Source organism: Juglans microcarpa x Juglans regia, chromosome 4D, assembly GCF_004785595.1.
Source record: "Juglans microcarpa x Juglans regia isolate MS1-56 chromosome 4D, Jm3101_v1.0, whole genome shotgun sequence".
NCBI lineage: Eukaryota > Viridiplantae > Streptophyta > Magnoliopsida > Fagales > Juglandaceae > Juglans > Juglans microcarpa x Juglans regia.
Window position 1 is genome coordinate 33883663 of NC_054600.1, and position 15419 is coordinate 33899081.

The window sequence follows — 15419 nt, forward strand, 5'->3', positions numbered from 1 at the left end:
TTTGCACAACTTATGAATGATGTTTTTAAGTAGCTTTCTTGTGAAAAACGTAAATAAGTGGAGTTGGATTATTCATAATTAAGGGGAACCGAATAAAAATATTAGATTATCATCAAGTTGAAGAAGCAAGCCCTCTTTTCCATTCAAGCATTGTATAGTTGCATTTTGAATCTTGCTTTCGGGTATTTGTCCAACAAAACACCTTTAATGGGACAAAAAAAAAAACTTGGTTTGGTTAGAAACAGCTCAAGAATGAAATGTTTTGAGGTCCTAAGGTGTTTTATATGGTATTTGTTATTATTTTCGTTGAATGTGTATACCGCCTTTTAAACCATCTATTATATTGTCTTATCTTTCTTTCCCCGTTTTCTTTCTAGGCCTCCATTGTTAGGCAGATGAAAGACTCAGAGATGGCAATGCAGTGGACCTTGATCTACCAGCTTACAAGCCGATTGCGAGTGCTCCTACAATCCGCTCCATCCAAACGCCTTCTTTTTGAATATTCTACCACATCACAAGATTAACACCCCGGTCATGTTCTCCCATCTCTCTCTCTCTCTCTCTCTCTCTCTCTCTCTCTCTCTCTCTTCAAATTATAGATATTGTTCTTGGCTCAAAGAACTTGTTCATATTAGTTAGGAATGCTGCTTTGTACAGAATTCGACAGCAAAGTAATACTGATTTGATTGAACTTCTGGGCAAATAAAATATTTCTTCCTGCAGTTACAGGTAAATTACAAATTAGTCGTCCTCTTCTTCAAGTCAAATCGCCTGTTTGCAAGTCTTTTATACAATAACCCAATCTGTGAACAATGTTTAGGTTATCACATTTGAGCTTTTGAAAAAGTGTTTTACATTTAATAGTCGTGATCATCCCTCTTAAATCGATTTCCTTGATAATTGATAAAAATAAATTTTTTTTTTTTTTAAATTATGACCTTTTTGCTAAAAGCTTTGCTACTCGTCACACACCACATTACTCAACTTACATTGACAGAACATATTAGAACTCAAATTCTTCCAAAAGGAAGTAATAAGGTCGACGTAGATAATGTTACATTAGTACCTTGATATTTCATTAATATATGACTTTGACATTTGAAAATCGACTTAGGCTTGAATTTTATTCCTAAGAGATATAAAATTATAATTTTATCCTGGCCCTGGGAAAAATGCGATTCATAATATTTCGAACTAGTGAGAGAGTCATGTCGACTGTAAGTATTTTTTACAGGGCTGCGATATGCATTGGATTACATCCAGAGTAGCAGGACTCTTTTAACACTAACAATGTTTTTTTAAGACTTAACAATGTCGTCTTTCCATCTATAGTTGTGAACGGGGAGGACTAGCAAAAGGCTATTGTAACACGATTGTCATCTCACATGGCATAAACAGCCCCATCGACAAGACAACGTTGTTTAGAAACGGAATTTGGAGACCATAAATTAAAGTGACAAAAAAGTGAACATCAACCAATATCAATGATTAATAGTTTATATCAATCAAAATTATAAAATAGTTCACCAAAATCTCCACAGATCCTTGTAAGGAGGTACATAGTTTTCTGTGGGAGGATTAAGGTGAAAAGATGCCACTGTTTTCTCCAAGAAAGGCCCCATCTGAATTACGTTAAAGTCATTTTTCTTTTAATTATTCAAGATAGATCCTAGAGATTTGAGTGTATATATATGTACATCATTATCCTCAAGCGTGCAGAACAACAGAAAGGTTTCAATTGTCATCAAAAGTAATATACTGCAATATCAATCTATCTTAATTTCTGAAGTGAATACATATATGCCTACATGTAAGTGTGTGTGTGTCAGAGAGAGAGAAAGAGTCACCTTATTCCACTGCTTGCTAAGGGTTGAAGCATTTAGAGAATACAAATAACCTACAATTCAGTTTTTGAAAAAGTCCAGTGTAAAAATTATCAAGTGCAAGAATTAAAATCACAAGATAAGACCAAGATCCTGGAGTACAGCAAGTACATCTGCCATGTTGAATAAATCAGCCTACCCATTGAATCTGACAAAAAATAGCCATACAGAAGACATCCATGCACAAGTTTATTTTTCCCTCCAATTTGAACTTGGATATTAGCAAGTTCATAAATGACTGAGTTTTTTTTGTCATTAATGAATTTAATCGCTACAATGCTTTCAAGTGCTTGATATATATGTACTTCAAGAAACCTTCAAGAGCAGGATCAGCAAAGACAGCTAAAAAAATTGCAACATGCACACTACTTCATAGAAAAGACTGAGAAGTAATAGGGTCATACCATCTCGTTCAACTGTTGACGCAACATAACGTCAATAAAGATTTGGTTCTTGAGCCTGCAAATTTGATAGAAGCATTGAAAAACCTGATAGCATGTATCTATTTTTGCATTGAAATTGCTACTGAAGCTATAATCACTTAAATTTTGGTAGGCGATTTGCGAACAAGGTACTCATAGTACCAGTATGGCTCCCCATCGATCTGGAACAAGCAACTGTGATCAAGTTCTACATATATAAATTAAGTTGCAAAAACATGCACACATGTGCATGTTTGATTGGGCGCATGAATGTATCCTATACGTATACAAGTACATAAAATAGATACAATGATGCTTTTGGCCAAGTAAGTACGGGAGTTTGTACTTATGTTGAGGTCAATAATGGATGAATAAAAGAAGTAAAGTTTGAGAGGTCACTTCACTAGAATGTGCATCAAGAATTGAGCTCTCAGCCATGCGCTGACTTGAGGTGACTCGCTGCAAAGTATAGTAGCAAGTTCTTCAAATTAGAATTGACTTCCAGGGAGTCATGCTTTTAGAAGGGAATACTACAGCAAAAGCACCAATGCAATGAATAATCTCCCTTGTTGTTCTTTTCATCCAGCCAATAAAGCTTATAAGTAGTGTGTGTGTGTGTTTCCCTTTTGATTTTTACAGCTTTTTACTTTTGATATCTTGAAACACCTTGTTATGCATGCACATACCATCAGGCCCATAGTCAATTAGCATGTAATTCCTTTTCAAGTTGGCAGGTCGGTAATCTCTCATCTCTCAGGTTTTGAATCCTATTTGATATTTGGGACAAAATCTAGCCTTGTAAATGCATCCAAAAGAACTGAAGTTGCCCCATAAAACTTCCAAGGTTTTATAATGGTTCTCAACAAAGTAGTAAACCCCCAAATACTCTTCCTAAAACTGAAGATCTAGTACATATGAGACAGGCAAAGTCAATTACCAAGGCAGACTTGTTTGACAAAACAGAGTCAGCAACGTCTTTTGCAGTCCATGTCCTCTTGTCCTTTGTTTTTATAAACTTTGAATTTGGGGGACCTATCTAAACTAAAGGATAAAAACATAAACCTGGAGAAAAAATTGAAAGGGATTTGACTAAGAAAGTACATTCTTATATCAAAAGTTACCGAGACAGATATGATGAGGTTATCAATAATGTCAACACGCTCTGACACAATGCGTAGGCAGGCATCAGCTGTTTCACAATCAAAACAATATCCAGTTAGTACCATATGGGTGATCTTCTTTGCTTCATGTTATTCTGTATAACAGTTCCCGAGTGATCCAAAAAATCCAACTGCACCAGGTAAAACTTGGACATTGGAGCTGCTACAGAATGATTATCATCAATCCTACTGCAGAGTAAGATAGCCAAACTTACGAGATAGTGGTGCAGTTGACGAATAGCGTTCTGGCTTCCTAGATTCCACCCTTTAACATACATTTAAAAGAGTCAGGTTCCTGTAAATTAAACAATGAATGACATGCATGATTGTCTTTTGAATGAACAACGTATAAAATTATAATCTTTTTATGCAGAAGACCTACCATTTGAAGAGGAACTTTTTAGATGGCAATTCAACTGGGTACAAATAAGAATAAGCATTTATATCATCAACCAGTGAAACCATTTTCAACTCCTCCTCTGCATGAGAACCTGCAAGAGAACAGAGCAAATTTCGAGGATTTAGCAGTATTTCTCGATGTATACAAAACATCCAAAAACAAACAGAACCAGTCTTAAATAAAATAAGAAAAAAAGAGCCCGTTAAGTGCAAACTAAGTGTACCTAAAGACGAGAAAACTAAAGATAATGAATAAAAGAGGCCGAAGAGCACCAAATCCCGTCTGGAGAACCCATTTTCCGTAGTGGATTCTGAAGTATCACACGCACAAATATGTAGTTTCTCGCGTATTCTACATTTCTTGTGGTCGAGCGTAGTTCTGGTATGGTTTCTGATTGCCAACACGGAAACATTTAATACATTCAAAACATGCATACTTACTACATACATGCATCCACACCAGTAACTCGGGAAAAGAAAGTACCTAAAACAGATATGGTGTGGAAGAAAAGGGTGGTAGGTTGTGAAGAGAGAAGGAGAATGAGAGAGAAGAACCATTGTCATGGATCCTCTCTTTTTTCTTTCTGGTAACTTTGTCAGCTCATCCACTAGGATTACGCAGGGGAGGAGCAGGAGCAAGAGCACCCCTCCTAGTTTTCGCACTTGCTCAGACCGTGGAGATATTTGGTATTGTAGATGGATAACTTTGGTTTTCTCTGCAGTTCGTCACGTTTAGTTCTCTGCAGTTTGTCTGTTTCAATATAAAAAAAATAAAAATAAAAAATAAAACTTAACAAAGATACATGATATTTTAGTATTAATGAATAAATAAAAATTTACAAAAAGAATTAATTTTTTAATTATAAAATTAATTTTTTGACGTTTATACAAACTATCTAAGAGCACTGACATTAGATTAGCTAAATGTCAGCCAAGTCGAAATTTTGATTGCCTAGATTGGATTCAAGAATTACTTCATCTCATTTCATCATTACAACTTTTCTAAATTCTCACATAAAATATAATAAATAATTTAATTTTTTCAAATACCAAAACAATAATAATATTAAAAAATAATATCCTAACAATATTTTATTCAACTTTCATCTAAAACTATCTCATCTCATCTCACTATCCAAATCTCACCTAAATTTTTTCAAAATCAACTGTATTGGACTAGTCAAATCACTTCAAATCAAGTTATGAGTTACCGTAAATGAAAAACAAAAGTAATATTTGGTGAGTTACTATTCACCAACCAAAAGAATTTTTTTTAAAAAGTATTTCCTTTCTCTTCCGTTCTTCTTCATATTAAATAATTTGTTTAGGCGGTAAAAATTAAATTATTAATTAATATATGACATGCATTTATAAAATATAAAAATATATATATATAGAATATAATATTATTATTTTAATTTTAAAATAACATGTCCAACATAAATTAACTTCTTTAAAAATTTTGTATTTAGCCAAAATTTCAAGTTTTTAGTAATGACTGGCTCTAAATAATTCATGTCCAAGCCGTCGGCCCAATCTTGCGTGATCGTAGACAAGGTGTAGGTCGGCCCTAATACAAGGTGTCGAAGACTCGAACTTCCGCTGCGGTTCTATATATCCCCCCCGACCCAACCCCCCCCCCCCCCCCCCCCCCCCCCCCCCCCCCCCCCCCCCCCCCCCCCCCCCCCCCCCCCTCTCTTCTGTTTTTTTCAGCCTTTGTCGCGTGAACCCCAGAATAAAAAAAAAAAAAAAAAAAAAAAAAAAAAAAAAAACCAAGAGTTTTACAGTTTGTATTGACAGAGCATAAACATTCTATGTGAATAAAGCATGCAGCATACACAATGGGAGCCCCCCCTTCACTAACATTCAATGTTCCACATTATTCTTGGAAATGCTTCGGTAACTTGACAATTTCAGGATTTGGAAATTTTTGCCCTACATCATAAGCTTAAGCTAACCCATTCCCTAACTACCATCTTGATGCGCCCTTTTCAATTCCATGGCAAAATCGGTTGACGGCTTGCTCCAGAAACTCAAAAGCTAACCACCCTGTATTACACTTGAGCTTACAAAATTGCACAGAACTTGTAAATGGGGAATGACACTTTAACTATACAAGTGAGACAATATATATATATCAGAAGCCACCATTTTGGGGGGCATTTTGTCGCCAGGCCACGCCTTGCTGCCCAACACCTCGTCCGGGTACCCCATAAAACTGCCCTACTACATTAGGCTGACAACCTAAGTTACTTGGTTGCTGGCTATTCCCCTGAACAGGAGGAACCCACCAAGTGCCGCCTTGATGTGGTGGCTGCTGAGGAGCTGATCCCAAAGGTGGTTGGTCTACCATGTGCGCTCTCAGCATTGGCTGGTGAAAGCTGTGAATTGACGATTGTTGGGACGATGGAAATTGGCCTTGAGAGGCTTCTTGTGGCTGCCACTCCGGTATGTCGTCATCATCATCATTCCATGGTTGAACCGCAACCCCAAAACCTCGATTGTCCAGCCAGTTTCCCGAGGGCCCGCCTGCTTTTGGTTGTCCATATTTGTGTATAAGTTCTCTCATTTGGTTTTGGTCCACGGGGCGAGCTGGGGTTTGGGAGAGTGAATTACTCGCCCCAGAAATATTTTGGAAAAATATTCGTTGTGAAGATGGTACTGAACCACCAGAAAATTTGAACTCGGGAAGATCATCTTCATCCCGGGGGCCAAATCCAGGAGGAATATCATCGTCCTCATCAGGGGAGGGTGTCAAATCGGTGGGGGTTAAGCCCCGAGGTGGGTTTGGTGGCTTGGGTTTGAAACTGGAATCGATATTTGTTTCTTGCTGTCTCCTAGAAGTGAGATTTTGCTTTTTATGTTTATGGTGTGATGATGAATTGGGTGATATCCGGGAAGTTAACTGAGCCTTTCTCCATACAATAACACCAATTAGGCCATTATCAATATTATTAAGTGCCTCAATGTGTTCAGCCGGGAGGATGTTGCCGAGCATTTCACGTGTTCTTTTTTGTGGTGGGCAAAAATAAAGTTCCACTCCAGGAGCAGGCTCCGAGAAACCCACTCTCTCATCCAAAACATAAGAATCTGCTACCTGCAGTTGAGGTCACACCAGGTACGTGAAACGACTGCCAGTCCAAATTTGAGAGAGAATATTTAGAAGTCATCTGACGGTTCTTACCTCACGAAGACCTGCATGCTCGATCTCAGAGGACCCCTCCACAAGAACAAAATGCATTACCTGAAAAGATAAAAGACACTATTGAAATCCCATTATCTTTTCTAATAGAAAACAGCTCAAACTGAGTATTGGAGATTTTGGGCGAGCATTTGTTTCTAAGTATTTAATCCAGAGTCTTTTCAACGTGCATGGGAGTAACACTTTCACGAGTAAGCAAGAGGGAGAAAAAGAGCCTACACTGTTCACTTTAGAGTTACAGCTTATATACAACGTTAACAACTCTTTTCATTTTTAATTTCACATTCGACAGGTGTTACGTTCTTGTGTGTCACTTTGCAACTATCCAACAACGTCCGATCAGTTACAGAATTTTTTTTACCGTACTTGGAATTGACATCATCAACTTATCAATACTATAGCTAAACAAAACAAGCAGCATGAGGAAGAATGCAACCCCAGCTGTTTTAGCCATCCATGTTTCCCCAAAAGCCTTGAGCTGCCAATTTGCATTCAGGTGATGAAATATATCCATTACCTCTTACCGGACAGCCAACAAGGTGCAAACCACCCCATCACAATAGACAGATCATAGTAAAAACTCCAAAATATATAAATGCGAACATTTAACCACATAATTCTTTTTTTTGTTTAGGATATAATTACTCCTAACAAATCTGATACAGGGTCTCACTAGCCTGAAACAAAAGTCATTGGTGTATGAGAAGACACTACACGATGTGAGTGCCATTGGAGGGCTAAATGAAAACATCTTAACTCTCATTCGGGATTTTGTCTTTCTTTTTATTGGCTTAGAATAGTAGGATACAGCAATACCATGAAAAGAAACATTAGATACCATGACAGCACGACTTCGAGATAGTGAAAGCTCTTGGAGAAACTTCTCAAATGCATCAAGCCTTACTCTCCCCTTGATCTCAAGTGAACTGGGCCACTCTTTTGCAGATGTTCTTTCGCCACTATAACAATTAAACACGATCAGCAACCAAGGAACTAAAGCATAAAGATTCATAATCAGTTCAAAAACCAAAATTTAATGATTCTCTTACATTCTCTATAGATAAGAATGAATCAGATCAACTGCTACAACAGATAAAATAGGTCATAATGATTTAATCAAATTGACTGATATGATCAATGGGTATAGGTTTTCTGACGTCGACAGAGGTTCGTGTTATGATTCAGTATAGAACTTCTCATTTGTAAATAAGTCACTGGTACAAATACTTTCACATTATCCACCAAAAAGATGCATATTGACAATCACACAATGATGCAAAACACATAGTCATCCATCCCCAAGCATGATATTTTTTTCTTTTTTTAATTAGTATACCTGTTCACAAACATCACGGATAATGTACCTTCAACCTCTCCAAACAGTAATGGAGTTAAATAATACAAAAAGTCCGCAATTTGAAATCTATTGGTCATCATTTTTTAACATATTCGGATGTTAATTTGGACAACTATTACCAGTGTATCCACTCTAACTCCCAATTTATTTTCAGTCTCATGATCAAAGAGAAGAACTTACAGGACATTCTTACATGCACTTGTAGTGCTGCCACAATATATGCATAATGGTAAGAGTAGTTACAGAAACTCAGTTTGTAATTTGAGTCAAAATAGATAAATATCCAACAGATGCGCCGGCCCCAAAACCATAGATAACCACATCAAGCAAATGAAATCCATATATAGTAGATGAAGCACTTTCGCAAGCATGAGGCACATAATCCAAAGCTAGAACAAAGCATACAATTTGAAAGATAAAAATGTAGGTCATAGGTCAATAGAGCTGTTCTTGTAAAATAAGTATTAGACAAATATTTACAGCACAGAACACTGAATAAATGTAAGATTGAGTGACTAGACACACCTTTTGAAGATGCTAACCACAGAGGCCTTGGCTGAGGTGTTCAGCTGAAGTGAACCTTCCCAGACATGATCACCTTTGGATACACCAGTAGGAGGTACAACTTCTGATTTTGCATGGCTGTTTCTAGGTCTGAAATCAGCATAACTTTCACAGGATTTCACTTCAGCATGTCTGACACTTGAATTTACATCAGTGTTAGTGTTACTCTTAATAACAGAGTCACCATCATTATATTTCACATCAGTATGAGAATCACTTGGTTTCATGTCTGCATGACCATCACCGGATTTCACACCAGCATCACCTTCATTGAATTTATGGCCAGCATCTGATTTGGAGTATTTTACATTAACTTTTTCAGGTTCGTCTGTGGTAATATCATCTTTCAGAGCAGACTCGGATGACTTCAATGCCAAAGTTGGCTCTGAGCCATCCTTGTCTGAAATGGGGGTAATCTTTCCAGCATCCACTGGTAAATTTTCAAATGGTGGCTCTGAATCAAGAGATTCCATGAACTCATCTAGAGATACAATAGGAGGAAGAAATTCTGCATCCTTCAATGCATCATCCACAACGAGCCCTTGCATTAAATCAGTACTCTCACGGGAAGGAATAGAGAGCATATATGGGATGTTCCGGACTTCCAAATTACTCTCTTCTCCTAAAGTATCGACCTCATCCTTGATTTCACCACGTTTAGAAGGGTGAGGGGCGTCCATCTCTTTGATATCTGATTCTCTTCGAGTGAATGAACTAGCACCGACAGAAACCTCGGTTGGAACACTATCATCTTGTTCAATTTCTACTTGAAACTCACCCTTGTGTGTTTTCTTCACCAAACGTCTAATATCAACTTCAGCATCTGGCAAGACAACCATTTGGGCAAGCTCTTCTGCCTTTGCTATCCGCCACTGGGAAAGCTCCTCAGAAGCAAGTTCCTCTGCAGTCATAGAACATAGCCGTTCTGGGGGAATATCTCCGGACATGACTCTTTCTCTCAGTTCAGGATTATTGCGATCTTTCAAGTTGAACAGAAGAGACCTTCCCTTCTCTTTGTACTTCTTATTCACACCACCAAATAATTTGAAGAGTTCAGCTTCAATTTTAAATGCCACGATTTGTGGACTTTGAATGGCTTCTTCTTTCTGACCTCTCCCCATATCATCATACACCGGCTTTTGTTCTTGGGCGGTATGGAACTCCCCTTTTTCTGCCACCTGCATTTCTGAATCCAGTACCCAAGAGAGTCCATTTCCCTGCAAAAGTTCGTCTTTGGCAAAGAAGTCGTCAATAAAAGAAACATCTTCACCAGGCAAAACATAACTCGATCGAGTTTCGTGACAATTGGATTTCAGGGTGTGTGTAAAATCACCATTAGCCTCAGCAGCAGATTTCAGGGTGTGTGTAAAATCACCATTGGCCTCGGCAGCAGAAATCCTTGCAGACCCACTTTCGCCATTATTGCTTTTTGGTGCAAACCGGTCATCGCGGGAGAGCAAAGTTACTTTAGGCTCTACAGATGCACTATCAGGGGCATCAATAGCAGCAGAAAGAGATCCAGCCAGTTGAGAATTTTTCTGAGTCTGCCCTGACACACTTGCAGAGTCACTATGAGAATTCTGTTTTGGACTTGAAGATTTGTCTTTCTGTTGAGAAACCAATGCCAGTGCACCAGCTAGTGATTCCCTCATCTTGGACCTAACAGACTCAAAAGATTCAGTTTGACCCTTAGAAGTTGGTTGCAATGCTGCTGTTTGATTTTTTGGAATAGAAAACCGCTGTGAACCAGATTTACTGGATACCACTTTCTTAACTGGTGTCGGCGAACGTTGTGATCCAGGAGTGTTGGACAAGTACTGCATCTGTACAGCTGATTGATTTGGACCAGATGCTTGCTGCAGCCAAGGTCTATGTTCCAACTGAGCTACCCGTTTGTTAGGAAGAAATAATTCCTGCACGGCAATATTATTGTGCAGAGGTTCCGCTGGTGCCTTCCGCTTATTTGATGCAGACAACTGCTGGTATCCTGCATTATTTAGCAAGGTTTCCATCGGTCCCAGTTGCTTGTTGGGGATAAACTGCATTAAGCCTAGATTAATTGCATTCGGTTCTCTACCTACTGTCTGTATGCTTGTCATTGATAACCTCTCAAACCCAGGATTGCTTGAAAAGGGATCCATTAGTCCCACAGGCTTATTTGTTATCAAATTCTGATGGGCTGCAGGAACATTGGATACAGATCCCATCAGTCCCATTTGCATGTCTTGTACTGATGAGTCCACCTTGTTCAGAATGGGTTCCAATTGACCCATTTGCATGCTTGGTATCAATGACTTCTGAGACACGAGATTGTTTGACATGACCAGCACGAATAATTTACCATAAACCACAATAAGAATCTTCAAATAGTTTCTTGATCCATTATAGTTCAAAACATGCTCCTAAGACTGCGCACCCTTAAGACATGAATCTGCATTCAAAATATAAATACTTGCTGAAGATCCTAAAAAAAATACAAACTGAACAAGATTGGCAAAATAAAATACCTATAACACATGGAGATCTTAAATTTCACAGATAAACTTCTAAAATGTAAAAAGTCAACCACAGAAACAACCAGAATAAAATACTGCAATAGCAAAATTTTATCAAAACGGATTTTGTGTGCATGAATGTGTATGAGTTTAATACCTGTTTACTTTTTTTTATTAGTGATGAACTTAATATGAACTGACCAAGATACCCGCATTCAAGTCCCAGCAACGGTATAATCTTTTCATAGCATAAAATAAGTGATGAACCAATGTTTTTAAGAGGAGCATATGGTTTAACAGGTCTATGCAAGAACTATCACAAGAACATTACAGGCTGTCACCATATCCGCTACACAATTTCAATTTATAACATTCAATTAGTGCTGGAAGAAAAAGCTTTTCAGTGAAATATAGCTCCTATAATGAAAATCTATCAGACAAAATTACAGGAGATGGCTGCTTACGGAATCAGAACACAGAATATGGAATTTGTTCATCCAATTTCAACTTTTGTTCATCCAATCATTCTATCAGATTAACTGGCAGGATCCACTTAAAGCCAGAATCTTCTGTGCTCTTTGGTAAGTATTAAATCACATATACTCCTGAAGTGCGAGTTAGCTATCTACCCACTGACATTTAAGGTGTATATTCCTTTTTTCTACCCCCTTATGACTGATTTATTGCAAAATTCAGGGATCTTGAATAACATACTCACAACAGATCAATTTCCAAATTTCCCAAGTGATGAAACCAAGTTAATGAATCGCCATCTAACTACATTTGTGACCATCTCCAGTAACATTTCAAAGAAGATGCAGTGTCTTTCAACTAACCCTGAATCAGATGTTTTGTGAACTTTCAAGGGCAACTGGGGAGATCACACAACAGGAACACGCCCCCCGCGAACTTTCAAGGGCAACTGGGGGATCACACAACAGGAACACCCCCCCCCCCCCCCCCCCCCCCACAGCAAAAAAAAAAAAATCTCCCTCTTTCAAATATGCTTGCAATGAATTTTTCCTTAAATCACATCATAACTCTCCAAACCCGTTACGTTTCAAAAATCATTAGCTTATTAATGGAAGTCTCTATCAGCATACCATTTTGCATAGCCCACATTTGAACAAAGCCCAACTTAAAAGATTCCAATTAAAGCTATGTTTTCCCCAGTTACTAGCCGAGTCGTAAAACCTATTGTGAAGTATTTAAACCCAAAACCAATAAAATAGTATAAGCCCTAATTTTCGAACACTCGGTCTATCAGAATAGTAAAAGCCATTAAGCCCAAAACCAATAGACCTCGAACGCCGTCTATATATTTCAACTATGAAAAATGAACATATATCAGATTTCACCAATTTTATAGCAGGAAAACCTAATCACAGAAATCCCACCAGATATCAGAAGAGGACGGAGTAAAGCCCGATTTATGAACGCACATATTGGCTTTTCACACGCATCAATGACAAGTTTCCATCAATTTGCTTCCACAAAACCCTAATGTCATGAGAAACACGAAACGAGAAAAACCCAGATCGAAAACACTAGCCCTTTGCAAAAAACGAAATCAAACAGACTTAAATGTGTGTGTGTGTGTGTGTGTGGAGCTCGATTCAAGAAAGATCCTAGGATTTTGTTATGGCGGTGGGTTAGGCCCGATTGTTACCTGAACGTAGATTCGCCAGAGAATCAGCGAGCCCTTAGTCCAAAAGCTGAACTCAGAGAGAGAGAGAGTCGGCTAGAGAGAGATAAGTCTTGGCCTTAAAAGCTTCGCTGTTGCGAGAATCGTAAACCCTAGAAAATGGTAGATATCTTATATATATTTTATAATTTATAATTTGAGAAATATGTACCTGAACGTAGATTCGCCAGAGAATCGGCGGTTCTCCAGAGCCTGCTTTTGACACGTGGAACACAATTTACTTATGAACTAGGGTCATACTATTATACTATGCTAAATATAAATTTAGGACATTCAAATTTCGTAAAAAAAAAAAACAAAAAAATCATTTTTTTTATTACAAAATTATCGTTTTTCTAAAGATTTATATAGGATTTATACACCCTTATTTAAAAAAAAAAAAAAAAAAAAGGGATCTGTACACCCTTGACTGCGAGCAATAGGATTAAATTCTAAAATCACATGTTAAATACAATAATATAAAAAAATAATTTTCTCTCACCTGTTCTTAAATACCAAATAAAGGTAAATACAATCTCGTATTATTTGATTTCAATAGATGTCAATTATAATCTTTATTAATCTTTTAATAGTATTGGTCCATATGTAATTTGGATTTTCCTTGTATCTAAGGATAATAGAGCAAAGTTAGTTTGTAGAAATTTTTGTGTGGAATTGCTTTGTGTCTTTAGTAATTTTCTTTAAATATTGAAAAGTGATACACTTGAGCTATATTGTTTGGCTTTTATAATGATTTTAAATTATTCAAACTATAATACTAACTGGTTCTTTTATGAGTATCAGTCTAGATATGACTCACTTCGATTGAGATCTTCTTGCCATTTTAATTTATTATGTTATGACAAGTTTTGAATCAATTCCTCCCATTAGAAATTTTGTTGAACCTAATTAATGAAAAACGAGTTAAACTTGGTTGTGAGGAGAGAAACCCCTAAGGCCTGGGCCTGGGATTTGGCCCGGACCCAAGCCTGCATACAGGACTTGGGATGGCTCGGGACGACCTCAATAACCTAGACAGCTCAAGAAGAATGGCCCAAGACAGGAGTCCCAACAAAAGGACTGGAGATCAAGCCACATGGCACCCCTGATAGAGGCGCCCCCAACCCTGACACAACGGAATGGCCTAGCATCCAAGTGTACAAACAATCAGAGGCGTCCACATCTTTGACACAACTATCAGGATGGCATAGGTGGGCAAGCGAGCTTGTCTGGGCCACGCCGCATTTAAGGATGTTGGAATGAGCACGCATGGTAGGGCCATGTTGCATTCAAGCATCTTGGGGTTAGTATGGAATGGCGTGCCCACCCAGGTGTCAGCAACAATCTAGGGTGAACTTGACAAGTCTGACCAGACGCAAGAAGTTGACAGAGACACCTGATTCGATACGGATCCGCACACCCGTCACAACCATTTCATGACAGACTTTTTTCAAGTATAAATACATCTCTTCCTGTCAAGAAGGGGATTACTCTCTCTCTCTCTCTTGGACTTGAATACTATTTTTATCTCATTCTAATATATGTTCTTTCTTCCTCTTCCATAACTTTAGACTAACTTGAACGTCGAAGATACCACGACCCGCGACCTCCCCCGTTCTCCTTCTTGTAGGGAAGAGCCCAAGCATTGTTATTGTGGAGTGGCTTAGACATGCGAAACACAACATCAACATTGACAATGTTGTACTCTAGTAAAAATAGGTATAATATGATGTCTTATAGAACAAATACACGACTCTCTACATTACCAATAATTTAAAAAAAGCTCTTGAATAGAAAAAAAGTTATTTTATTTTTAAGTCGGTGTATAAAGTATATTATTTACATAATTTAAATATAATATTTGATATGTAAGATTCAAATTTTAATTTTTTAAATTAAATTATATCATATAAACATATTTTATTCGATATGTTCTAAATACCGATTTATAAAACTAATTTTTCATATAAGAAAGTAATATTAAAAAAGTGTATGATCACCAACGATCGAAACATCCATCTCGATGCTCCCTTCTCCGTATAAAAAGGGCATCTATCCATTTAATTACAATAGATTATATGCTGTAATTTCAGTTGTAGAAGTTTAACTGTCACAGTTTGATAAACCTCGTAATTGATCTGTTTCGTCGCCACCGGTTCGTTATTCTAAATAATATAAAAGAGAATATTACAATGATAAATAGATCCACAAAAATAGAATTTAATCAATTTATAAATTTATTTTATAAAATTT

General features: G+C 37.4%; 2 protein-coding genes and 1 pseudogene across 4 annotated transcripts in view; 1 reads left to right on the plus strand and 2 right to left on the minus strand.

Annotated features, from left to right (window-relative positions):
* Positions 1 to 712, plus strand: part of LOC121261288 (protein TIC236, chloroplastic) — a 39453-nt gene extending 38741 nt beyond the window's left edge. Inside the window, 1 exon segment of the mRNA XM_041163592.1 lies at positions 378 to 712. Within this exon segment, the coding sequence (XP_041019526.1) occupies positions 378 to 524 (147 nt within the window). The 3' untranslated portion in view covers positions 525 to 712.
* Positions 713 to 1480: 768 nt separating this feature from the next.
* LOC121261289 lies at positions 1481 to 4546 on the minus strand (annotated as a pseudogene).
* A 1346-nt stretch (positions 4547 to 5892) lies between these two features.
* On the minus strand, positions 5893 to 13363 carry LOC121261290. Of its 3 annotated transcripts, XM_041163595.1 has the most exons (6): positions 13152 to 13292; positions 12880 to 12982; positions 8949 to 11418; positions 7905 to 8025; positions 7049 to 7108; positions 5893 to 6961 (listed from the first exon to the last, which is right to left on the minus strand). In XM_041163595.1, the coding sequence occupies exons 3-6, from the start codon at positions 11306 to 11308 to the stop codon at positions 6002 to 6004; spliced, it is 3501 nt and encodes a 1166-aa protein (XP_041019529.1). In that variant the 5' UTR covers positions 11309 to 11418; positions 12880 to 12982; positions 13152 to 13292; the 3' UTR covers positions 5893 to 6001. The 3 variants fall into 3 exon arrangements, with proteins under 3 accessions (XP_041019529.1, XP_041019530.1, XP_041019528.1); XM_041163596.1 differs by lacking the exons at positions 12880 to 12982; positions 13152 to 13292 and adding an exon at positions 13339 to 13363; XM_041163594.1 differs by lacking the exon at positions 12880 to 12982 and having other exon boundaries at positions 13152 to 13303.
* Between the last annotated feature and the right edge of the window lie 2056 nt (positions 13364 to 15419).

Bases quoted from the DNA above. Each gene is read 5' to 3' on its own strand.
- LOC121261290 (XM_041163596.1), bottom strand. From the start codon at position 11,308: ATGTCAAACAATCTCGTGTCTCAGAAGTCATTGATACCAAGCATGCAA. The intron at 7,109-7,904 runs GTATCTAATGTT...TTATCTTTTCAG, and splicing joins CTCGAAGTCGTGCTGTCATG to GTAATGCATTTTGTTCTTGT. The intron at 6,962-7,048 runs GTAAGAACCGTC...CCTCAACTGCAG, and splicing joins AGCATGCAGGTCTTCGTGAG to GTAGCAGATTCTTATGTTTT.